Raw genomic sequence first — 23,228 nt, 5'->3', positions numbered from 1 at the left:
AACATCTGCTTCCAGAGGCACGGGATGGGCCAGGGTGGCACAGAGGGGTCAGGGAGCAGCCAGCACGCCCCAAAGCCGCAGCGAGCGGCCCTGCCATGCCTCTGTCCCCAGGTAGGGGTGGCTGTGGGGCTGGACACCCAGCCCCAGCCGGGAACCTTTGTGCCTTGGAGCAGGGGGCTCACAGGGCAGGGGGGACCTCTGACCCCAACCCCACTTATCGCGCTGTGGTGGGGTCAGATCGGTGCACGAGTACAGCCATGCCTTCGGCCCGCCTGCACACCCAGCTGCTTCGTGGGTCTGGGGCCGGTTCAGGGGAGGAACAGCCGCGTGGGCCCCGCGGGTGCTGGGGCAGCCGGCCATATCTTTGGCACCGCCTGGCCGACCGAGGACCAGAGGGGTCTGAGCGGCGACATCCCCCCACGTCCGTGCCCAGACCCCCCCGCCGGCAGCACGGCCCCGGGGTCACCCCGAACAGCAGAGGGGTGTCAGCACCACACCGTGTGCAGGACCGGTGGCCTCGCGGCCGGCCGCACCATCCCGCCCCTCCGCGTCCCGGCCCCACAAAGCAATACGAGCTGAGCCACCCCTCTGCTGCGGGGCGCGGGGCCCCCAGCTACCTCAGGCCACCAGGCTGCGTCCAGCCGGGCCCGGAGTGCCGGGGGGGGAACGCAGGGACGCGACGCCGCGCTCTCAGAACTTCTCCTTTTCTCTTCCTTTTGTAACTCGGCCGAGCGCGGGGCGGCAGCATCCCGCGGCAAGCGGCTGGCGGCGGGGACGGGCGCGACGCAGCGGGATCGTTTTTCCATTGTACGATAACGTCGCGTGGTGTCGATTTTTAAATAAAGCCTTCGGCCCAGCGCGCCCGAGCCAGGAGACGTGCGGGTGGGGAGCGGGGCCGGGCGGCGCTCCTCCGCGTCCCGAACCTCCGCCGGTACCGCGGGCTGAGACGGGGGGAGGCGCCGCTGGGGCGGAACGGAGTGGGGCTGCAGGGCGAGGGCGGCGGAAAAGACGCGGGTTTTGTACGCGGGGGACGCGGACGCGCAGCCCAGCCGGGACCGGAGCGCAGCATGGCGACTCGCGCACAGCAGCGCTCCCGGCCACGAGGCAGCGCTGTCGCCCCGCCCCGCCCGCAGGCCCCGCCCGCCCGCGCGCTGCATGCCGGGTTGCCGCTGCTGGCGGGCGGCGCGGCGCGGCGCGGCGCGGGATGGCGGGGGCCGGGACGGGCGCGGGCCCGTGGGGGCGGCGGAGCGCGGCGCTGGCGGCGCTGGGCCTGGCGCTGGCGGCTGTGGCCTGCCTGGCGCTGTGGGGCGCGCTGCTGGGCGCGGCGGCGCTGGGCGCGGCGGGGGCCTGGTGCGCCATGAGGCCCGGCCTGCCCGCACCGCGCCCGCCCGCCAAAGCCGCCGCCAACGGAGGCCCGGCCGCCCCCTCGGGCCGCTTCGCGAAGGCCGCTCCTCGCCGCCCGGGCTCGGGGCCGTGGTAAGCGGGGGCGCGGGCGGGGCGGGGAGCTGGGGGGCGGCGGGGCCGTCGCTGAGCACTCCGTTTGCCTGCAGCGCTCCGCCGCAGGCCCCGCGCCGCCGCTACCCGCTGCCGCCGTCCCGGAGCGCCGTGCCGGGCGCGCTGCCCGCCGCCTGCTGGGACGGCGTCGTACGGAGGAGCGCCGCCTGGACGCGCCGCGCCGGCCCGGCCCGCAGTCCCGTCACCGTGCGCATCGGCCGGCCGGGAGGCCCCGCCCGCGGCCCCGTGTGAGTACGGAGCGGGGACGCCGCGGGGCGGAACCGGGGCTCGTCGCGGCGGGCTCTCCCGCGGCCGCCCCTTCGCTCACCCCGCTTCGTGTTCCCTCCCCCCAGGCTGGAGCAGCTCCTCTCGCCGGTTGCCCTCCTGCCCGGCGGCAGCCCGGACCCGTGCGCGAAGGAGACGGTACTGAACGCCATCAAGGAGAGCAGGAAGAGGGTGGTGGAGGAGGAGGAAGAGGAGGAGGAGCGGCAGGCGCTGGGTAATGATCAGGAGAGCAAACGAAGGTAATGAGCCAGCAGTGCCGCCCGTGTGTTGGGAAGGTTGAAAAGGGCCCGGCGCTTCGGTGGTGATGGATGCTGCGTACGCAGAACCAGAACTGTGCCTGGGGCGGAAGAGCGCCGTGTGCCCCTTTGCATAGCCTTCTTGGCCGGGTCAGAGATCCTTCTGGCACTCCTCCTCCTCCTTGAGATCAAAAGGATGTGATTTAGCCTCTGTCTGGGCGTGTCTGTAGGTCAGGTGTGTGCCCTACGGCACTGGGGATGGAAAAGTGTGGAGGTGGCCTAAGGATGCCTGGGAAGGAGCCTTCACTGGAGGGAGGTGACTGCTGTCCCCATGGGGTTTGCAGGCTTTTGGGGAGCTGCTTGTGTCAGGGCAGGCTGAAGTTGTCGGAGGTTGCTCCTCTCCCCAGGCATTAGGGTTCCAGGTAGAAGCACAGCACTTTAAAATCTCATTGGGCTTCCTGTGCTGTAACCAGCAAAAGCAGGGAAAGGCAAAAGGGATAACAGGAGAGAACTTCTGTTTCTATTAGTCAAGATCAGTGATTTCCAGCTCTGAGTTATAAGAGAGGAGGGTGCAGTGCCTTTGCCAGCACACTGGAAGGATGGGTGTGTGTCCTGGATGCTGAGTTCAGCTGCAGCCTGTGTGACTGCCGTGCAACACACTGCCTTGGTTCTGTGCTTCCTGAACTCTCACCTGTGCTTGGTGTGTCTGAGCCCCACAGGAGCTGAGCTGGATGATGCAGGCTGGGTGCGCTTTTTTTTTTTTTTCCCCCTAACATGTCAATATCTGTACCTCCCACAAATCATTTTGAAGGCATTGACAACTGACCTGCATGAAGAATGCTCATAGGTAGAAAACCTGTAATGTCTGAAGGCAGAAAGGAGCCTGCATCAGCTGGAGAGCACTGGATCAGCTGTGCAGTGGGATCAGATCGCTCGGGACTGGAGGGGACCTGGGCTAAGTGACAGGGCTTGCCTGATGCCGCCTTAACTGCATGGGCATGTTGTAAGGCCTCCAGGTTTCACTGTGGGAGAGGAGGACTTCATTTCTGATTCAAATCACTCAGGGTGTTGGTTAGGAAGGGGAGGAGATCTGAGCTACAAAACTCTGATCCATTCAAAAAATGTGCAGCTCAGCCTCTCTGAAACATTTTGACTTTGAATAACGGATTTGAGTAAGGATTTCCTTAAATCAAAATTACTCAGCACAGCAAGCAGCTGATGGAGCTGCCGGAACTTGGGGGGAAGCAGCTGGGGTTGAGAATCAGTGACACAGGGCTGGGGGAAGGGAAAATCTGCAGGACTTGGATGGTGGAATGGGGATGTCCTAGGTGTTAGCTGGCAGAAGAGCAGTGCTTTCCCAGTGCCAAGCCTGCCTGGGAGGAGTCCTGTGGCCAGGCTGGGAGCACGTGCTCCTCCTTGTTGCTTCCTCCCTGTTACAGCTCTGCCCTCTCTCCTGCAGGCGCCATGACAGCAGTGGAAGCGGGCAGTCAGCATTCGAGCCCCTGGTTGCCAACGGTGCCCCCGCCTCTCTCATACCCAAGTGAGTGCCCATCGGGCCAAAAACATTGATGTTAGCTGAGGGATGAGTATGAAAGCCTGCAGGCTCTGGACAAGGTGGTTGTGGAGCCTAGCTTCTGCAAAGGATGGCAGTGGGAGCTGTGCTGAGTGGGTGCAGGCTGGGGGCCATGGGGCTGCACTGCTGCAGGGATCTCTTCCTGAGCTCTGAAAAAGAGCTGCTTTGCTTCCTCAACGTGCCCTGGGATGAATGGGCCTGTGGGTAGGATGGTGGGGAGATGCTGAAATCTTCTTTAATGTTCTGCAGGCCTGGCTCTCTGAAGAGAGGCCTTGCTTCTCAGTGCCCTGATGACTGCTTAAACAAGAGGTCACGCACCTCCTCCATGAGCTCCCTCAACAATACATACACTAGTGGAATCCCCAGCTCCCTGCGCAATGCCATCGCCAGCTCATACAGCTCCAGCCGGGGCCTGACACAGGTAGGAAGCACTCCTGAGGGCACCACTGCAGCCATGTGTGGCACAAAGCAGCTCTACCACTGGGTGACTCAAACCTGGCACCAGCTGTGGGGTGAGGAGGTGTCACTGAGTGACAAGATCTGGGGAAAAGGAAGGAGATAAAAAGAATCCCTTTGGTGTGCTGCCTCCTTTTTCAGCTGGAGTCAGCATGGATCACAGCTATGTGTTCCTGCTCTGACCCAGGTCCCCTTGGCAGCTGCAGAGCTGTAGTAAAACACTGCTTGAGTAGGCAGGCCTGTGGGCATGATGGTGGGACGTCATCGTGGCTAGCAGAGCTGTGCTGTCTCTGTGGGAAAAATAGCACAGAGGAAGCCTTGGGAACTGTGGGTTTCCTCTGAGAGGGGTGAGGTTGAAATCCTTGGAGTAGGATCTGTCCTCTGGCAGGGACAGGTGGCAGCACCTGAGGCCACCAGACAGCTCTGCCTGCGCTGTGCTATGGCCATGACTGTCCCTGATCAACAGAATCCCCTCTCCTGACCTTGTGGCTGTCAGGGCCCAGAGGTTGCTTGCTCACAAAGCAGGTTGCCTTCACTGTGGGCAAACCCTACAGCACTCCACGGAAGGTGGAAGGGAACTTGGTGGTGATGGAGGGGAAGTGAGGCTGTGAGCTCACTGGATGCAGTTCTGGGAGGAGACGTTCAGCATACAAGTGAGCAGGAAAGTGGAATGCTCTCCTTCCTCCCTGCCTGTGCACTGAGTCACTGCTCTCTCTGAGTTCCAGCTGTGGAAGAGGAGTGGTGTGAGCGTGTCCCCGCTGTCCAGCCCCGCATCCTCCCGTCCCCAGACACCAGAGTGGCCTCTCAAGAAAGCCAGGTAACCAGCCGCCCGCTGTGCCAGCCAGGAGGAGGGCAGGCACCATCCCAGCTGTCCCACCAGGACTGTTTATGAAATGTTGGCTGCTGGTGGCCTACCAGTGTGTGCTGGTCCCATTGGGTTTGCACTAGTTCAGGTCCTTGCCACTTTGTCACGCTGCTGTCCTGGCAGTGCTGGAGCAGCAGCGCCATCCTCATCCCTGCCCTGCTCTGGGACTTGGTTAGAGATGGAAGTGTTCAGAGGTTGCCACAGAAGTGATGTGCTGCTGTGGCATTGCTGTGGGTTCCCCGAGCCGCCAGATCTCAGGAGGAGACAGGTCCTGATTATTGCTGTCTCCTCAAATGTAATTGAGCCACACAAAATACATAAAATAAGATTGCATTTTTGGGCTTGCCTTTGTAGTGCAAGCCCTTGTGCTCCTCTGTCCTGGCTCAGAGGACCAGGCTCCAGTGGGAAAAGCTTCAGTCAGAACTAGAACTGACACAGCCTTGTGCACTGAAAGGAGAGGAGCCTGTGAGCCGTGGCATTTCCCATCCAGAACTGCTGGTTGCCACCCCGAGGTTGATCTATCCTGCAGAACACTGGGGATGCGTAGACTGGCACCAGGCTGTGGGCTTAGAGGGAGAAGCAGCTCTCTGCCTTTATCTGCTCTCGGGCCAGCGCAGGAAGCACAGGGCTGTGCCCATGTTGTCTCAGGGTTTGTTGGATGGCTGCCGCATGGGCCACGGCTGCTGGTGGGACTCTGTCACGTGTTTGGCCTCTTGGGGGATGGGGCCGCATCTGAGGCTTGACCCTAACTGGCTTTCTCCCACTGGTGCAGGGAGGAGGATTTGCATCGTTCCAACACTTCCACCCCAGTGAAATCGGATAAGGAGCTGCAGACAGAGAAAGGTGAGCATAAGCTGACACCAGTTCTGTGTGGGGTTGGATGGGCGTCAGTGTATACAAGCAGTGGGGTGGGACATCTCTTAGGTCTGCAGGTAGAATTGGCTTGAGATGTCACCTGGCAACTTGGAGTGTGCTGGTCCAGGGGTACTGGCAGTTCTGCTGCCCTGAATGGGCTGAGCAAGGGATGCTGTGCGCCAGCAGATGCATGGGAGCTGGCTTACAAGAGGGAGCCCCTCAGCTGCCCCAGGATCTACTGTCAGCCTCAGGGCAAGGTGTGTCATGCTGAAAGAACCCTGATCATATTCTAGGCTGAGCCTGTTCCAATGCTTTCTCAGCCTAAACGAACAGGACATCCTGTGTCCATCACAATTAGCTGCCTGGGTCCTGTGATGCAGCGCTAGATGTGGCTTGTGTAGCCTGCCTGGTTTGTAATTCAGGTAGGCAGTCTGGGAAGTGGAGAAGGAGTTACTGCCCCTCTGAAGGCTAGCAGGCTTCTGTACCAGACTGCCCCAAGATGTGCTGCAGACAGCTGCTCTTCAGGCTCTTGCAGCCTTGTCCCCAACTCAGAGCTGTATCTCTGGCTCTGCCTTCAGACCGGGTCATCCGGAGAGGAGTTGGAAGGGACGGCCCTCCTGGCACAAGCCGGACTATTCCTCTGCCCGGAGCTGGCTCTGACTTGTCTCCTTCAGCAGCGGTGGAGACACCCGTGCGGAGGAAGCGCAGTTCCCTGAGCCCTCCAGCTGCATCGGGGAGCAGTGGCAAGCGCAAGCGGAAGATCCAGTTGCTGTCGTCCTGCCGGGGGGACCAGCTGGCACTGGTACGTCACTGTCTCGCAACCCCTTTTGTCCTCCTCTGGAGATAGAATGTGCTCACTGCAATTTCTGCAGGGCTGGGGGGAGACTGAGCTGCCTGCCCTCAGGAAGGAGGCCCTGTCCTTGGCGGAGTGGGAAGTGACGCTATCCCCAGCCCCAGTGTCTGGTGGGCTGTGCGTGATTGTGCCGCCTGCTGCCGGACCAGGTAATGGCCTGGGGAAGGCCGTGCCCTCAGCGCCAAGCCGGGGTCTTGCGGAGTGGGGACCGGAGCTCCGCGGTAGCGTGCTGCGGCAGAACCAGCTGCTTCACGGGTCTTGCGACGGCCAGCCTTCACCACACGTTCAGAGAAGCTCTGCCGGCTTCCCTGAGAAGGAGCTAAGCCGCTGCTCTCTCTTGGCAGCCCCCGCCGCCTCAGCTGGGCTACTCCATCACATCGGAGGACCTAGATGCGGAGAAGAAGGCAGCGTTGCAGTGGTTCAACAAAGTCTTGGAGGATAAGGCTGGTAAGGGCTGTGGGCAGACTGGGCACCTGGGGTACAGCAGGGAACGGGGAGGGGTAGGAACCCAGGGATGAGGCTAGCTGGCAGTGGGGCATCTGTTGCACAGACCAGGGATGCTCCCAGGCGAGTCCTGCCTGGTCCTTGGGTCTGAGGGTGCTCAGAGCCTTCAGGCTGACAGTGGTTGTGTCCCAGAGCCTGTAGGGTGGTGGCTGAGGTCCCCTAGGGCCAGAGCAGTGGGATGTTGGTGTTATCTCTGGAGAAGCTCTGCTAATGGGTAGTCACCTATAGCAGGCTTTCAGATACTGATTTCTTGCTTCCTTCTGTTAGATCCAGTCCCCATTAGCACCACTGCAGAGACCACGCCTGCATCCAGGCCATTAGCATTCACAGTGACCACAGGGACCTCCTCAGCGCCTGCGTCAACAGCTCCTGTCCCAGCCAGCAGCAACTTGCTCCTGGACAGCCTGAAGAAGATGCAGGACAGCCAGGCTGCACCTGTGCCAGCAGGTGAGGAGGAAAAAAGGGGTCACTGGGATGGGACTGTGGCAGAGCAAGCCAGACTCAGCAGCAGCAGTATTCCCTTTGGGGGAGGCAGGCTGGAAGATCCCTGTTTAAATGCTGTTCTGGCCCTGAATCTGGAGGGTAAATTGGGGGTGCAGCCAATGGTCCAGGTGTGACCTTGTGGGAGTGCAGGGGGCTGCATCTCTGGGAACATTTGCAGAACCAGAGTGGCTGCGTGGCAGAAAGTCTTTCTATACATTACTCCTTATCCCTAAAACAAAAAAACAAACAAACAAAAAAACAACCATATCTTCACCTTTCCAGACTCTTCTGGAGCTGCGATAGCATTCCAGCCATCTTCATCAGCATCACAGCTGCCTGGTCCTGCCGTGTCACTGGAGTCAAGTTCTCTTCCTGCGACCTCTGCTGACACCAAGCCTGTGTCTGTGCTAAGCACTGCTGCCCTTTCCGTCTCCCCTGCCTCGGGGGCACAGCCTGCCAGCAGCGTGGCACCTCCCGCAACCACAGAGCTGGGCCCAACCCCCAGCAAACCTCCCTCCGTGCTGAAGCCGAACATCCTTTTTGGGGCACCAAGCTCCTCCCCTCCTGCCAGCCAGCCAGCAATGACTGCAGCTGCTGCGGTGCCCACTACGACCCCTGTCTTCAAGCCCATCTTTGGTGCTTTGCCGAAAAGTGAGAGCACAGCACCAGCTACAACAGTCATCTCTACTGCAGTCACTGTGTCTGTGAGCTCAGCCCCTTCCTCAGCACCTTCCACCACCACCGTGTTCAAGCCCATCTTTGGCAGCGTGACAGCAGCTTCATCTCCAGCAAAAGTCTCTCCTTTTGCCTTCAAACCGTTGTCACAGCCAGCTTCAGCTGCAGAAGTGCCAGCAGCCTCCACAACCACAGGATTGGCAGGATTCACAGCTCTGCCAAACGTCATCTTCACCACCGCAGCTACGACTGCCACCACGCTCAACTCCTCCACGGATGCCACCATTAAGCCAGTGTTCAGCTTTGGACTCAACCCGCCTGCCTCCATCAGCACCAGCCTGACAGTGACCGCCACCGCAGCCACCAGCGCGTCGCAGCCCTTCATGTTTGGTGGCCTGTCCAGCTCTGCCACCAGCACGGCACCCACCTTTGCTACCCCGGTGTTTCAGTTTGGAAAGCCCGCTGCAGCCACTGTCTCTGCCACCACCAGTGTCGCAGGAGGCCCTGCGTTTGGCCAAGCACCTGCAATCTCAGCAGCACCTACCACCACTGTGGGCTTCAGCTTATTTGGAAGCACCACGTTGACATCTTCTGCCCCGGCCACCACAGGCCAACCGGCGCCGACATTTGGCTCCTCCAGTTCAGCTTTCGGCAGTACATTCAGCACAAATGTGAAGCCACTGCCGCCGTATTCAGGGGCAGCGAGCCAGCCCGCATTCAGCGCCGGTGCTGCAGACAGCCAGCTGCCCGGCAGCAAGCCCGCTGCGGGCCACGTCGGCTTTGCTCCCCCGTTCAGTTTTGGGGCGCCCACGGCCCAGTCCACCGCTCAGCCGGCGTTTGGCAGCAGCGCTCCGCCGACTTTCGGCACCGGCGGCACCCAGGCGGCATTTGGGACCACCACATCAGTGTTCTCCTTTGGGACGCCCACCTCTACCACAGCCAGCTTCGGTTCCGGCACCCAGACCTCAAGCAGCGGCGTAGGCACTGCCGTCTTCGGCACCGCGCCATCTCCTTTCACCTTCGGGGCAGCCGCCCAGCCGGGCCCTTCTGCCGGAGCCTTTGGGCTCAGCACACCCGCCCTGAGCGGTGGCTCACCCGCAGTGCCCTTCAGCTTTGGGGCTGGGCAGAGCGGAGCTGCTGCAGCTGCCACACCGTTCGGTTCTTCTCTGACGCAGAGCGCGCTGGGAGCGCCGAGCCAGAGCACGCCGTTCGCCTTCACTGTGCCCAGCACACCCGATGCCAAGCCCGTGTTTGGAGGTGAGCTGCTTTCTGTCCTGTCCCTTTCCACGGGCTCTGCAGCCCTTTGAGGGGTGATGCTTGTGGAGCATGTGCTCCCAGATCCCCAGCCCTCAGTGGTGGAGGAGAAGAGTCTGCAGTCCTTCAGTTTGGTGCCCCTTGGCCCCTCTAAATGTACCAGGCCTCTGCTGATTCCAGCTAGCTGCTCTCCTGCCTGAGAAACCACAGTCTAGCTGATGTTTGAAATCACACAGAACCACAGAATGGCCTGGGTTGGAAGGGACCTCAAGGATCACGAAGCTCCAACCCCCCTGCCACATGCAGGGCCACCAACCTCCACATTTAATACCAGACCAGGCTGCCCAGGGCCCCATCCAACCTGGCCTTGAACACCTCCAGGGATGGGGCATCCACAGCTTCTCTGGGCAGCTGTTCCAGCACCTCAACACTCATAGTAATCAATTTAGAGTTTCCTGGTGTGCAGAACCCCTTGCAGCCAGTGATTGTAGTCTCCTTGATGGCTCTCTGGGGTGTTCTCTCGTGGAAACATCTTGCCTCCCATGGATTTGCAGCCCACATGCTTGGAAACTTTTGGTCTAGAAAGATGGAAGCCTTTGTGCCTCCCCCTGTTGTGGGAAGGCACAGGGATTATGATGAGAAAGCGAGGGAGTTTCTTAAGTGAAGAGGCTGTGCCTGGTGGGGCTGCTTGGCTTCTGTTCCTGGAGGAAATCTGTGCATCCCGGTGCCTGCAGGTGCTGCTGGCTGCCAGAGGCTGCACTCAGCCCAACTCACAGTAGTTTGTTGCTTTCCAGGAACTCCTGCCCCCACCTTTGGGCAGAGCACGCCTGTCCCAGGAGCAGTGGGGAGTGGCAGCAGCAGCCTTTCCTTCGGGACGCCCAGCGCTCCTGCCTCAGCCTTCCCAGGAGTTGGCACGTCCTTTGGTAAGAGCTCAGGGCTGGTGGGCTGCAGTGGGACGGCAGCGGGGCCGGGCTGGGCTGTGTGAGCCAGCTGTGATGCAGTGTGTGACAGGTTAATGAGCAGGCTTTGCAGGAGGCCAGCTCTTCGGTTCCTCCTCTGCCAGGCTGCGCTGTGACCTGTGCCTCCTTTCTGCTTCCAGGTCCATCAACCCCAGCATTTTCCATCGGGGCAGGATCCAAGACCGGCGCTCGCCAGCGGCTGCAGGCACGGCGACAGCACACCCGTAAAAAGTAACCTGGGGCTCAGAGCCCCGCTGCTGGCTGTGCGAGGAGCCCAGTGTGTCCCCAGGGGCTCTGCTCAGAGCACTCCCCAGCACATGAGCGATGGTGCCGGGCCGTGCCTTCGTGGATGCCGGCCGGGACAAGATAAACCAAACTCTTCTTACTTGAACAGTTCCACAGCCAAGGCTGGATGAACTTCTGTACATATCCACCATGTTTCCTCTCCCTTTGTTTTGCCATGTTTCATAACGTGTAAATTTTCCCTGTTGCTTCTTATAGATGCTCTAAGCCCCTACCCCCCCGTCACCCCCAGCATGGCACCAGCACGTCCACACTCAGAGCCTGAGGCCACTGTTCTCTGCCACGGGATGTGGTCTTCACCAGGCCCAGAAATCTTTCCCCACCATTGAATCTCGTGGCCTGGTGAACACGATCCCTCTGCTTCAAGCCACTTGTTGCCATCTCTGCAGAGCACGAGGCTGCGTTAGCGCCCAGCCCTGTGAGTGTGGCCGTCCTGGTGTCACAGGGGGTGACACAGCTGCGGATGGGGCTGAGCCCTCTGCCACCACTCAACAGCTCCTGCCAAGCCTCTGGTTGAGGTGTGGGGTGTGGAGCAGGCAGCTCTGTGCTGCCTCCCACCTCTGTTGGGCTCCCCCCACCCGCTCGCTTCAAGCCCTGTCTGTTCTGCTTTGTTCGTGCTCCTGCTTTAATGCGCTCATTGAATCGAGTTTGGAGGAAGAACTGAAGCGTGTGCGTGGCGGCATGTTGGTTATGCCGGATTTGCTGTTTGGAGTTATTTTTTAGGGTGCCAGTCCCTTTGTGGGGACGCACCCTGGCTAATTGGATGTTGACAGTAGCATCACTGCGTGGCTGCTCATGCTGGGTGAGTTCTGTCCCTTTGTTGTGACTGAAAGAAAGGCAGCTGGGGCGGGGGCCTGGCCTCTGCAGCCTCGCCTCTTCCTGGACTCCTTCTGGCCATGTTACCACCTCAAGCTCCTTCGGCACCACCAAAGAAATGAGCCCAGAGTTGGGTGGGTTTGTCCCCTCCCCAAACTGGAATGGATTTTCACTTTGAGCTCATCCCCATCCATTAGTTCCTACAAGCTCCAAGGAGCTGCGGTGCTGCCCCTGTGCCCATTATCCCTGGGAGCCCAGTGAGGAAGAGGTGACTGGAGCTCTGGTCCCCGTGGCTGAGAGCTGTGCCCACAGCTCCCCTCTGCCTCCAGTAATGCCTGGCTGCCGGGTTTTTTACTCTCCGAGCCGTGTGAGTGTGTGTGTCTGCTGAAGTCTAAATTAAAAAGGAAAAAAAAAATATTTAAACATTTTTTAACAAAATAAGAATTTATTTTTATATTTAAGCTAAATTGCCTTTGAATTCCTTCAAGCTTGGTTCAGTGAGGTTGCTGACTGCAGTGCTGTTGGTAGTTTTCCCATTCTGTCGCACTCCAGGGAGTGGCTGTGCTGTGGGACAGGGCTGTGCTGGGGAAAGGCAGCTGTGTCCCAGGGTAGGAGCCATCTGCTTCTCCCAGGCTGTAACAGTATGTCCTTGTTTCTCAAATGTGATGTACGTGGATGTGAATAAACTTTTTTTTTTAATTCCCCTGAAGCTGAGGAGCAGGAGCTTTTGCAGGGCTGGGAACGGATGAGTGGTACGGGGCAGCCCCCTCCCAGCTGGTGGAGGAAGGCTGGGGGGCACAGCTGCAGGCTGCCACTTCCCCTGGGAGTGCTCCCAGCCCCTGCAGTTGGTGTGGGCTGTCCTCACCTCTCTGCAAAACGAAGAGCTGAGAGCACGTAGGAGCCTACTGCAGGTGGACCACAGCATGGCCAATAAATGCCGAAGGAGCCAAGCTGGGTGCACGTGCCCTTAGGGGTGCAGAGAATACAGAGAGGTGCTCAGAGAAGTTTTGCTGGCAATTCCTCCCTCTCTCCAGAACCACAGCCATGGTGTTAAGGGATGAGTGGGGCACGAAAGGAGCTGGGCCCGGGGCTGATAAGGTGTTTGGTCACCCAGAGGCAGGGGCTGCCCCTTCTCAACCTCCCTCTTTAGGGCTCCAGCCACAACCTGACAAGCAGTAGCTAAGGTGAGAGCACCGTTGGGGCATGCTGGCTGCCTCCATAGAGAGCAGAGCTCCAGCACAGGGCCAGGCCCAAGGTAAGCTCCCCTCTCCCTGGGCTGCAGCACGGGGATGGCAAGGATGGGTTCTTACTCAGAACTGGAGGCTTGGACCATTCCTGCTGTGGCTGGTAAGGATTGAGTGAACATGCAATGGTTTTTTTCCTTGCTTCTTATGTCACCAATTTAAAATAAAAAGACTTTTTTGTCTGGCTTGCTTTTGTGTGAGGGCTGTACAGTGCTTGGGATACTGTTTTTCAGCTCCCTCTGCTTTTTGCGCAGTGCTGCACTCCCTCATTCAGGCAGGATGCTGCAGGGGCAAGGCAGCATTCTTCACCTCCCTTCCCACCTCACCTGGGTCTCGGCCTAGCTGTCACACAGCTGTCAGACTGAAGGCCAGAGAGGGGCAAGTCTAGGCAGGGTGTACTGCACTCACATAACAGAGAAGGCCCCTAAAGGATCATTAATGGATTGTCACTGTAAGGCAAAAGCCTTTTCTGAAACCCCAGATAAGGGTTAGGTATGGAGTTCTAGGGGACTATGAAGTACTACAATGCCCATTACTCCAGGTGGAGGAATCCAATTCCAGAGGATAAGGAAACTGCTGTTGTTTGATTTGATTTCCTACAGCTGCCCCAGCCCAGCTTTGGGGGCACCTATACATGTGCAGGAGCAACTTCCACTCCTTTGCCTGTGTATGCATCAGGGAGCACCAGCCCTATTGCTCAGGACTGGATCAGGAAGTTATAGAAGCTCACCAAGCCAGCAGCTGGTGAAAAGCTTTATTTCTGTTACTCAGTGCAAGGGCCACAGCATAGCCCAGCACCAGAAACCAGCCTCAAAAAGACACCACCTGCTCCTAGAATTATTTCACACCTTCACACGTTGCTTTTTCCTCCTCCTCTTCTTAGGAGGAGCTGCTCCTGGCTCTACTCCCTCTTCTTGCTGTAGGCTCTCTTCAGCGGCTGCAGGCAGGGAGCTGCACACAAGAGCAATGACAGTTGAGTGGTTCATGCCACCTGCAACACCGCAGCCCTCTCAGCAAGCAGACAATGCGTTACAGGCACCCAGGCAGCCCTGGGCCCACTTCTCCCGCACCTGGGGACAGCAGCTTCCTCCCCACAGCGCTCCAGGACAGCCACAAAGAAGCCCTGTGTGAGTGTATCTGCAGGAGAGGCGCGGAGGCAGCACTCAGCCCCTGGGAAGGTAGCAAGTCCTCGACAGGGCCAGGATGGGAACGCATTCACCAGCCTGCAGAGGGGACAAGGGACAGCACTGAGTCCAGCAGCAACACACAGAGCTACCACAAGTAACAGACTCCCCAAGGCCGGTTCCTCCCCAGAAAGGAGCACCTGAAGGCCGATCCCTGCTCCTGCAGCACTGCGTGCACCACGTCCTCGTTCTCCTCCCGGTGCACTGAACACGTAGAGTAGGCCAGACGCTGCACCGCCGGGAAGCGCAGCGCGTGGCTCAGGACCCTGCGCTGGAAGCCAGCCAGCGCCTGCAGCCGCTCTGCACTCAGGGCAGCCTCCTCCAGTGGCAGCCGGGCCACCATCCCTGCAGGGACAGCAGCCGTTGCCCATGGGTCTGCCCATGGAAAACCCAGCTGAAGCCTCTTTGCGGATGAGATGGCTGAACTCCCCACATTACCCGAGCCGCTGCACGACGGGTCCAGGAGGATGTATTTTACTTTGCTGTATTTGGGATCCTGGGGATCAACTGTCAGGAAGTCCTGCTGGGCCAGCTTGAAGCTGGTGACCCCTGCCCGCATCAGCATAGTGTTCATGGTAGCCAGGCGCTTGGTGTCCACATCAAAGGCAAAGATATGCCTGAAAAAGAACCCAAGGGGTGTGGCCAACCCAAAGGCCATGCTGTGTAAGCTGCTCGGATGCATCCACAGCCTCAGCATGCATCTGCAGCTCCTTCCACAACAGCTTTGCAACCTTCTCCTCAGAACTGGGCCACCCAGTCTGTTCTGGCCCTGCCACAGCACAGCCCTGCACTCACCCCTTGTTCTTCAGGATGGCAGCCAGGTGGCTGGTTTTGTTCCCAGGGGCAGCACAGGCATCGATCACATGGGAGCCAGCAGAAGGGCTAAGGAGGAAGGCTGGCAAGCAGCTGGCCTGCAGAAGGACAGGGCACAAAGAAAGGTGTGGGCTGCCAGCAGCTTCTGCAGCAGCCACCCCCACATCCTCCTTGGGACACAGCAGATGCTATGGAGTCACATGCTTGCACACCACCCACACCCAGCTCTGGGTCTGTAGGCCTCTTCCCAAACGGTGGGAACAACATCCCATGACCACAGCCCAGCTCCCTATAGGGAGTTCCTACAGTGTGTCCCAGAGCCACTTATCCCCTACCCACAGGCTATGAAAGCAGAGCTGAGGGTGATCCCCACAGCCTCAGCCTGCGCTCATAGCTTCTGCTTAAGCTACAAGTAAATGCTGCAGCAAAGCAGCTCCAAGCCCAGTTCTCAGTATGTAGGAAAAGGCTGAGCCCCCACTCCTGCCAGTAGCTTTTACCCCTGTGCTGCAGCCTTCTGCTCCCCAGCTCCCAACCTTATCCTGCAGGATGATGTGTCCTGATGTATAGAGCCGGTTATCGTGGAAGTCCGTCTGCGGAGGGAAAACGAGCAACTCCGGGAGGTGAATATCCAATAAGAATTTCTTCCCAGAAAGGATTTTCAGCTCTTCCACACTGCCCACACAGACAGAAGATGAGCACAGCTCAGCCTTATCACATTCAGTACCAGAGACATCCAGAGCCCAGGTGCAGAAATCCCTCCATCCCACACCTCTGCCCAACTTCATCACCAGGCAGCACCCAGAAACAGAAAGTAGGAGCATGCCAGCGGACATCTCAACCACCAGCACCCCACAGGGGCTCACTGCCCACCCTCCCACCCTGCACAGAGAACCCAGACAGCGCAGGTCCCACCCACCTGCTCGCCCTGCCCAGGAAGGAGTATCCCTGGCGCTTGAAGAATTCCACCACATCATCCATGCATGTTTTCAGCACGTTCACCCGGACATAACGCGGCACCTGAGGGGCTGCAGGGTGCGGGGTCAGCCCCGGCCCCGCCGCGGTGGGCAGCACCCAGCCCGCACCCGCTTACCTTCCGGCCCGGCCCCCGGCGCCGGTTCCAGGAGATCCTCGTTGCGGCTCACCCCGCGCCGCACCTTCAGCCGGGCCAGCTCAGCCTCCAACCGCGCGCGGTGCCGCCGGGCCAAAGCCTTCCAGCGGCCGCCGCACTTGAGGCCCTTGCCGAAGAGCAGGTCGTACACCAGCACCTACGGCAGGCGGAGAGCACCCGCTGCCGGGGAGAGCCGCGGCCCCCAGCCCGCCTCCGGAGCGCAGCACGGCCCGGCCCTCACCTTGGCAAGCAGCGGCGGCAGTTTCTTCTCGACGCGCAGCAGCGCAGCTCCGTCCAGCAGCGCCTCCAGCACCGGGCCGTAGCGCAGCGTCTCGGCCACCAGCGCGTACAGCTGCCGGGCGTGCTGCGGGGCGGCGGCGCCGGGCGTTCAGCGCCGCCGCTCCGGACCCATCCCCAACCACCCCCCCTCAACCCCGGCCCCGCTGCGCACCGGGAAGTCGCTGCCGTACACTAGGCTCTTGAGGCCTCCCTCGCCACGCTCCAGCCCGCTCAGCACTGCAGCGGCCGCGCTGTACAGCGCCATTGCGGCGGCCAACTCGCCCCACGTGCGCCGGAAGTTACGTCACTTCCGCCTCAAGCCACGCCCTTTCCGCAACCTCGAGTCCGGCTTCGTTCTGACCGCCCCCCTCCGTGGCCCCGCCCTTCGCGCTATGGCCCCGCCCCCTTCCCGCCGTGGCCCCGCCCGCTCGCAGCAGCACGGCTCGGGCAGCACAGCGGCATTTATTCGGGACGGCGGCGCGGGGCTCCGCGCTGGGAGAGCCGCGGTGCCGCGCCCTACAGCTTGGTGGGCTCCTCCGCCGTGGGGGGCCCCTGGGTGTGCCGGCCGGCAGTGGGAGGGGGCAGGATGATGGGAGGGGAGAAGGGCCCTCGCTCCGGCCAGCACAGGTCCACGATAGGGTAGAGCTGGCCCTGGAACTCCGCCTGGAAGGTGTAGATGGGGCTGAGCTCGTCGGGGCTATCGGCGTTGTAAAAGGTCAGCTCGCCCTTCTCGTAGTGCAGGTAGATCCCGATGCGCTGCGGCCGGGCGGTCAGCGGCAGCGTGGCCCGCGGGGTGCTGAAGGCCTCGTAGACTTTCCCTTCCTTGAGGCCGATGAGCCACACGCCGTTCTCGGGAGACTTGCTGAGCTTCCCTTTGCGGCTGACCGTGCCCTTGATGATGCCCACACGCCAGTGGTTCCTGGTGCCCACAATCACCTCCCAGTAGTGCTGGCCGCAGGAGAAGCCTTTGCAGGTGAGGATGCAGTTGCTGGAGTCAAAACGCTTGGGGTTGCTGTCCCGGCGCTGGTACAGCCCGCACTGCACCACTGTGTCACCCTTGAAGAGTTCCAGCAGGGGATGTGCTGTCACCGGGTCCAGTTTCAGCATCTCTGGAGCTAAAAGGAAAGCAGGCAGACTCCAGGCACATGCTGGGCGTGCTGCTGAACACGAGCAGACTGCTCAGACACCAGAGCAGGCGCTACCAGCATGAGATGCTGAACCAGCCACTGCTCCTGGAGCTCTGCTGGCGGTGAGCAGAGCAAGGCAGAGGCCAGGACTGTGGGACGCTGGCTGGGAGTCTGTCCTGGCAGCACATGCTGCTGAAGCCAGAGCTGCCCATGCGATGCCAGCTGGGGAAGCTGGTACCTGGCAGGACGTGGCGGTGCAGCCGCTTCCACACAGTCATCTTGATGTCATCTTGGTGGAAACAAGGCTTGAATGATACAGGACTGAAGATGGCATCGCCTGGGTGTAGGCTAGGAAGCTCTGACCTGAAAAGACAAGTGCATCCATGACAGAGGTTGATAGGAACAGTGTGTGTTCATTTCTCACCTTCTGCTGCGTATGATGGAGCCACTACTGTCTGCAGCTGCTTTTGCCCTCTTCTGGGGCTGCCTGCATGGCTCTGGCTGTGGCTCTACATCACAACAGCAGTGCCCACAGAAGTGAGCAGGGCATTGTGCCCACACCAGGCTGCCCCAGCAATGCTGAGATGCTCGCTGGCCTATGTGCTGCCATTCCCATTGGTACTGCATGCTGCTGGGTCCCATCACTCACCTGAACTGGTAGGAGCTGTATTTCTGAAAAACACAAGAGAAAAAGTTCGTCAGTGGTGATAGACTGACATAACAGCAGCTCCTCTGCATGGTCACAGCTCCACACGTCCATGTCCTGGGAGATGTATTATGATGGAAGCTCTCTGCCATCTGGGGAAGCCCATGCTGGACAGAAGGCACCTACATCTCACACCTCATGGTGTGCTAGCTATTTTTGGTGAGGGTTCTCTCTGCCCAGGGAAAAGCCCAGGGCTATGAGCGGTGGCTGATGGTGGGAGAGCCTAGCTGAGCCTTGACACCTTCCTGAGGCAGTCACTAGTGGGCACACTTACACGGATGAAATCAAGCTGACTTTCGTTGCTGAGTGTCTCCAGAATGCTCTGCATCTCCTTCAGCCTCTGCAGGGTGTCTGATGTCTGCTTGACCTGAGACTCAATGGAGGTGATGAGCTGGGCTGCCTTCCCCTCCACGCTCTCCAGGAAGGTGGCCTTTTCCTCATCAATATACTTGTGCAGCTCCTCAAACTCCTTCTGGATCACCCACTTGAAGACATCTGCCTCATTCTGCAGGAAGACAGCAAGCAGTTCTGCAGGACTGCCTTGCTACATTTCCTGCACCCACTTTCTAGTTTCAGAGATGCCACCAGCAAATTCTACGTGTCCCAGCATGCTGCCCTGCATTTGTCTTCCAAATAAAGAGCAGCTCTTCAGAGAGGCTGGATGTCATTTCACCTGGCTGCCCTCAACACTGTGGCACCCCTGCCATACACCTGTCTCCACCCAGATTTTGTCTTGATGTCCCAACTAGCTTGATCAGAGCCTTGAAAGAGCTTTTGGATTCTTCTGCTACCAGGGAACAACCTGGGTCCTGCACTAAGTTGGGGGAATTCAAGCTCCAGTTTCATTTGGCTTCTAAGGAGCCCAATTCAGAAGCTCAAGCCTCAAAAAGTGATACTGAGAGGTCCTTGTGAGATGTCTACTGCATGGAAAATGGGCACACAGCCAAATGAAGCATAAATTCATTGTGAAATTCTCAGCATTCTGACAAGGAAGCCTGTTCTGAGCAGGGTGTTCTTCATGTGTTATCATCTCCAAGGGCATATGGGCAAACAAGCTCCTGCCAGGACACTCAGTGAGGTTATGTCTCCACTGCAGAAAATCCTCTGGCTTTGCCACCTGAGAGGGCTACATCACCCATCCTGAAAACAGGGCTATTTTAATCCCCAGTATTCCTGGAGAACAGGAATCTCAGGGAACAGCCCTGCCTACTGTCCTAGGGAAGGGAGAAAAGAGGGAGAGGAATGGAGGAAGTGAGCTAAGGAGACCCAGGAGCAGAAATTACTCCAATGGTTGTGTGGGAGGCAAAGAGCTCCGGAAAGCAGGCCCTTGGAACTCACCGCAATGCGGATTTTGTTGTTGATGAGCTTGCTGAATTGTTCATCCAGGTTCCTCTTGCACCGGTGGACATCGGTTAGCAGCACAGACAGCTCCTCCTAGAAACACAACAGCTGTCTTGAGGAAGAACCTTGTGGCATCTTATATGATCGTAGGCTCTGCCCCTGTGCCTCTGGCCCCCCAAAGGAGCCCTGAAAAGCCATGCTCTCCCAAGCTTCCTCTAAGCTCTACGGGGTTCTGCACATCCTGCTGATCTTTGGTCTGACCTAGAGGATTTGGGGGTGCCAGAGGGAGAAGAGCACACAGAGCACAGCCCTGAGCTGGGTGCTGCTGGCCAAGTATTCTTGCCAGGAGCACTGCAGCTCCATTCTACATCTGGCACCCCATGAAAACAACGCTCCAGGTGAGCGGCTGCAGCCAGCACCAAGTCTGCAACACCGTGTCAGTGCTGGTCCTGGAGCCTGGCTCAGGCAGGCACATTCTTGGTGCCTCCCACTCTTATCGCCTTGGTGTCAGGAGCTGAGGGGAACGGTGGCCCTGTGCTTTTCCACTCCTTGGGCTTTCATGTGATGTTGGGCAGGGGACACCAGCTGTTTACTCTGCCAGGCTGGTGCTCCTGTTTTCCTCCCTCCCTGCTCTCCTTTGGAACCTCACCTCAGCCCTTATCTCCAGACTCCCTTTGATGGTATTTGTAAATAATCTTGAAAGGCCTCTATGACTCACCCTGACCCTCAGCTCCCCTCCGCTGTGGCTCAGCCACCAAAAACATGTCCCCTCAGCCAGGGACATGCTTGGCTTGAAAAATGGCTGGCCCCAGCCCAGGGTCCCTGCCCCACATCTGCTCGTGCTATGGAACTATGCTGCCCACACTGGTACCATTTTCAGCCTCTTTACTGAAGGACAGGAGATGCTAATACTGCTATACTCGGGGCTGAGACTACTACAGATGTCCTAATCGTCACCCCAGGGACCCCTCGCTACCCCTGCCTTCCAACCTTCATCCGACAGTATGCGGTAGAGATAGGGGTGATCTTGTGCTGCTTGTGGTTGCCAATGGTGCCGCACAGCCCACAGATCACCTCTCGGTCAGCCTCGCAGAAGAGGCTCAGTGGATTGTGGTGCGTTGGGCAGGACTCTGGGGTGGGCTCTGTCTCGCCCCTGCTCTGCAGTGCCTCAATGATGCGGGCCAGCGTGACATTGGGTGGTGAAGCACTGCAGTCCACGGATTTGCGGCACACGGGGCACAAGAACTGCTCGTCCAGCTCTCCGGACAGTGACAGCACACAGGACTTGCAGTAGGAATGCCCACACTGCAGCATCAGGGGCTCCTTGAAGACCTCCAAACAGATGGGGCAGAGCAGCTGGTCCTCCAGATTATCAATGCTCATCTTCCGAGCCATGCTGCCACCTTCCAGCAGCCCTAATGCAAAGAGCAAGGCAAACACAGATGAGCAAAAACAGAGCTCAACACTTGGAGAAGTGAAGAGATGCCTCAAACACCTTCATGTCCCATCAGCAGTTCAGACAGTTGTGAGCTTGTCATTAGACTCCACAGATAGCGTGAGATGCTTGTTTAAATCTGCAGTGTTCTGACTACATGAGACTGCACATGGTCAGGCTCCTGGCTCTGCCTGCAGTGGCAGAAACCACCACCGAGCCGATCCTCATCCAGAACCTTTCTTTGTCTGGCAGCTGTGTCAGCCTGTAGCCCCCTCCAAGGGAGACTTGCCTGCATGCCAAGACTTGGCAAGGCTGGAGACGGAGCCAAGAAGGATCTTTGCTGAGAAGTTCTAGCACTGACTCTGGCCAGTATGAATTTCTACATATCTCCTTGGTTCATTGTCTCAGCCCCTGCATATCCTCAGGACTGGTATTAGCTCAAGTAATGCATCTGAGCAAAAGCAGAATGAAATCACAAACAGCATCTTTGCCTTCAAGATGGAGAGAAACTACACAATACAACTTGCAAAGTTAATTTTTACTGATATGAGGGTTGGGAGTTTGAGCCACAGTGTGTAGTGACTTCAGTTTACCCCCTTGAAACAATGTGGTTTCTGATCACCAATGTTCCACGCTTCAGGCCAGCACCCACAAAAGACACAAGCCAAAATCTCTGCATCTCCCACTAGCCTTATGGCCACACATGGCCATTTTATTTAAGAACTATGTGGTTCATGCAACATTGGTTTCCACACACCATTGGTGGGACATAGCCACCAAGATCTAGAGTCCCATGGGTTCTGCTGCAGTTGGACAGGTAGGGCATCGCCAGGCAGACAAGCAGCAATGGTTGGCCCAGCCCTAGAGGTGACCCTGCTCTAACTGTGACAGTGTGACAGAGTGTGCATGCCTGCTCCTAAACAGAAGCTGGCAGAGAGCACACATCATAGCCTTTGTGGTCTCCCTGCTCACATGGAAATAAATCTGAAGTCAAAGACTTGGTAATTTCCCCAGGGGAAGGGGAGGCTGTGACCTGAGCTCAGCTTTTATTAGGCATTGCTTATAGGAGCTCAGCAGGGAATCAAGAAAAGCGCCATTGTCAGCCCACAAATGGTCAGCCACCCACATGAGACCAGCTTCAGCTGCTCCCACTGCTCTCAAAGAAACCCCATTAGGTCCGACTCGCCACCACTCACGTGCCCTGTGCTGCCTCCTCTCTGCCCTGGCTCAGCTCTTCCTGGTGCACCACACCTGATGTCTCTCGGCTTCTCCTGACTGAGCTGAAGAGTTCAGCCCCGTCAGAAGGGCAGACGCGGCAAGCAGTGAGGTCAGTGGCCCCTCAGTGTGACAAGGAGCAGTGCTGGCCACCTGGTGAGTGCTCCACTGTGTCTTCAACCCCACAGCGGCTGCTCCTGCTTGCAAAGTGCTGCAGGGTCATCGGTGGTGTGCGCAGCAGTGAGTCCTCCTGGAGTCCCGCAGCCTGGGCTGTGACGATGGAACCACACCTCTTCCTGGCCCCATGAAAGGCTGACCAGTGCTCTGTGCACCAGTACAAACACACATCATATGACTACAGAACCTTGATAAGAGATGAAGGTGTTTGCCTGGCTGAGGGTTGGTTTCAATGAGTCCCACTCTGGTTTCAGTCATCCACACCACTTGGATCAATGGAAACATTTGCACTAGAACACTTTGTTATCAACTAAAACTCTTATTTGGTTGAAAGAGTGTTGTTGGGTTTTTCTTTTGTTTTTTTGTTGTTTTTTTTTTGGTTGGCTGGTTCGCTGGAACTACTTCACTGTTTTGGAGAAGACAGAAGAAGACCCGTAGTCATAGAATCACAGAATAATAGAGGTTGGAAGGGACCTTTGGAGCTCCCACAATCAGCTAAAGCAGTCCACTGCAGTACACTGCACGTGATAGTGTCCAGACAGTCTTGAATATCTCCAGAGGAAATTCCCCCATCTCTAAGCAGCCTGTTCCAGGGCTCTGGCACTCACACAGGAAAGGCGTTCTTCCTCATATCTGCATGGATGTTGCAGTTTCTCCCTGTTGCCCCTTGTTCTGTTGCTGCACACCACAGAAGAAGAGCCTGGCCCCATCCACTCAACGCCCACACTTCAGGCATTAACAAACAGTGATGAGATTCCCCCTCCCCAGCCTTCTCCAGGCGAACAGCCCCGGGGCTCTCAGCTTTTCTTCATACGGGAGATGCTCCATCCCTAAGAACCCCAAAGCATTGCTGCTCCCTGGCACGGCAGCGCTCAGCTCCTGGGGCCGCACCGAGGCCTTCCCCAGCGGGCAGCACACGAGAATGAGACCAAGAGGCCACGGCGCTCCCCGAGCTCCATCCCCAGAACACCAATGAGGAGAGGTGGGC

The 23,228-nt window shown here is 58.4% G+C and overlaps 3 protein-coding genes across 5 annotated transcripts; 1 reads left to right on the top strand and 2 right to left on the bottom strand.

Moving 5' to 3' along the window:
- The first annotated feature begins 1,117 nt into the window (after positions 1–1,117).
- Positions 1,118–13,044, top strand: POM121 (POM121 transmembrane nucleoporin). 3 transcript variants are annotated; one of them, XM_085240966.1, is made up of 13 exons: positions 1,118–1,476; positions 1,551–1,742; positions 1,848–2,018; positions 3,475–3,555; positions 3,838–4,009; positions 4,770–4,861; positions 5,682–5,752; positions 6,343–6,566; positions 6,962–7,064; positions 7,389–7,568; positions 7,887–9,536; positions 10,328–10,456; positions 10,633–13,044. In XM_085240966.1, exons 1-13 carry the CDS (start codon positions 1,205–1,207, stop codon positions 10,725–10,727), a joined length of 3,432 nt encoding a protein of 1,143 aa, XP_085097092.1. In that variant the 5' UTR covers positions 1,118–1,204; the 3' UTR covers positions 10,728–13,044. The 3 variants fall into 3 exon arrangements, with proteins under 3 accessions (XP_085097092.1, XP_085097094.1, XP_085097093.1); XM_085240968.1 differs by having other exon boundaries at positions 1,119–1,476; positions 6,442–6,566; XM_085240967.1 differs by having other exon boundaries at positions 1,119–1,476; positions 6,439–6,566.
- A 551-nt stretch (positions 13,045–13,595) lies between these two features.
- On the bottom strand, positions 13,596–16,573 carry NSUN5 (NOP2/Sun RNA methyltransferase 5). The gene is made up of 10 exons (XM_085240977.1): positions 16,412–16,573; positions 16,202–16,324; positions 15,943–16,117; positions 15,769–15,877; positions 15,386–15,524; positions 14,835–14,950; positions 14,478–14,656; positions 14,180–14,384; positions 13,926–14,078; positions 13,596–13,806 (listed from the first exon to the last, which is right to left on the bottom strand). The coding sequence occupies exons 1-10, from the start codon at positions 16,502–16,504 to the stop codon at positions 13,698–13,700; spliced, it is 1,401 nt and encodes a 466-aa protein (XP_085097103.1). The 5' UTR covers positions 16,505–16,573; the 3' UTR covers positions 13,596–13,697.
- Positions 16,574–16,613: 40 nt separating this feature from the next.
- Positions 16,614–22,522, bottom strand: TRIM50 (tripartite motif containing 50). The gene is made up of 7 exons (XM_085240976.1): positions 22,045–22,522; positions 20,404–20,828; positions 19,411–19,506; positions 18,347–18,577; positions 18,016–18,038; positions 17,605–17,729; positions 16,614–17,354 (listed from the first exon to the last, which is right to left on the bottom strand). Exons 2-7 carry the CDS (start codon positions 20,806–20,808, stop codon positions 16,756–16,758), a joined length of 1,479 nt encoding a protein of 492 aa, XP_085097102.1. The 5' UTR covers positions 20,809–20,828; positions 22,045–22,522; the 3' UTR covers positions 16,614–16,755.
- Between the last annotated feature and the right edge of the window lie 706 nt (positions 22,523–23,228).

Source organism: Meleagris gallopavo, chromosome 21 (genome assembly GCF_905368555.1).
Source record: "Meleagris gallopavo chromosome 21, MGAL_WU_HG_1.1, whole genome shotgun sequence".
NCBI lineage: Eukaryota > Metazoa > Chordata > Aves > Galliformes > Phasianidae > Meleagris > Meleagris gallopavo.
This window is presented reverse-complemented; position numbering and strand designations above follow the sequence as displayed.

Bases quoted from the DNA above. Each gene is read 5' to 3' on its own strand.
- POM121 (XM_085240966.1), top strand. From the start codon at position 1,205: ATGGCGGGGGCCGGGACGGGCGCGGGCCCGTGGGGGCGGCGGAGCGCG. The intron at 1,477-1,550 runs GTAAGCGGGGGC...GTTTGCCTGCAG, and splicing joins CGCCCGGGCTCGGGGCCGTG to CGCTCCGCCGCAGGCCCCGC. The intron at 9,537-10,327 runs GTGAGCTGCTTT...GTTGCTTTCCAG, and splicing joins TGCCAAGCCCGTGTTTGGAG to GAACTCCTGCCCCCACCTTT.
- NSUN5 (XM_085240977.1), bottom strand. From the start codon at position 16,504: ATGGCGCTGTACAGCGCGGCCGCTGCAGTGCTGAGCGGGCTGGAGCGT. The intron at 16,118-16,201 runs GTGAGGGCCGGG...CGCCTGCCGTAG, and splicing joins TGCCGCCGCTGCTTGCCAAG to GTGCTGGTGTACGACCTGCT. The intron at 14,951-15,385 runs GTTGGGAGCTGG...GTCCTTCTGCAG, and splicing joins ACATCATCCTGCAGGATAAG to GCCAGCTGCTTGCCAGCCTT.
- TRIM50 (XM_085240976.1), bottom strand. From the start codon at position 20,808: ATGGCTCGGAAGATGAGCATTGATAATCTGGAGGACCAGCTGCTCTGC. The intron at 18,578-19,410 runs GTGAGTTCCAAG...GTCTTCCTGCAG, and splicing joins ACAACAAAATCCGCATTGCG to AATGAGGCAGATGTCTTCAA. The intron at 17,730-18,015 runs GTGAGTGATGGG...TTGTCTTTTCAG, and splicing joins TACAGCTCCTACCAGTTCAG to GTCAGAGCTTCCTAGCCTAC.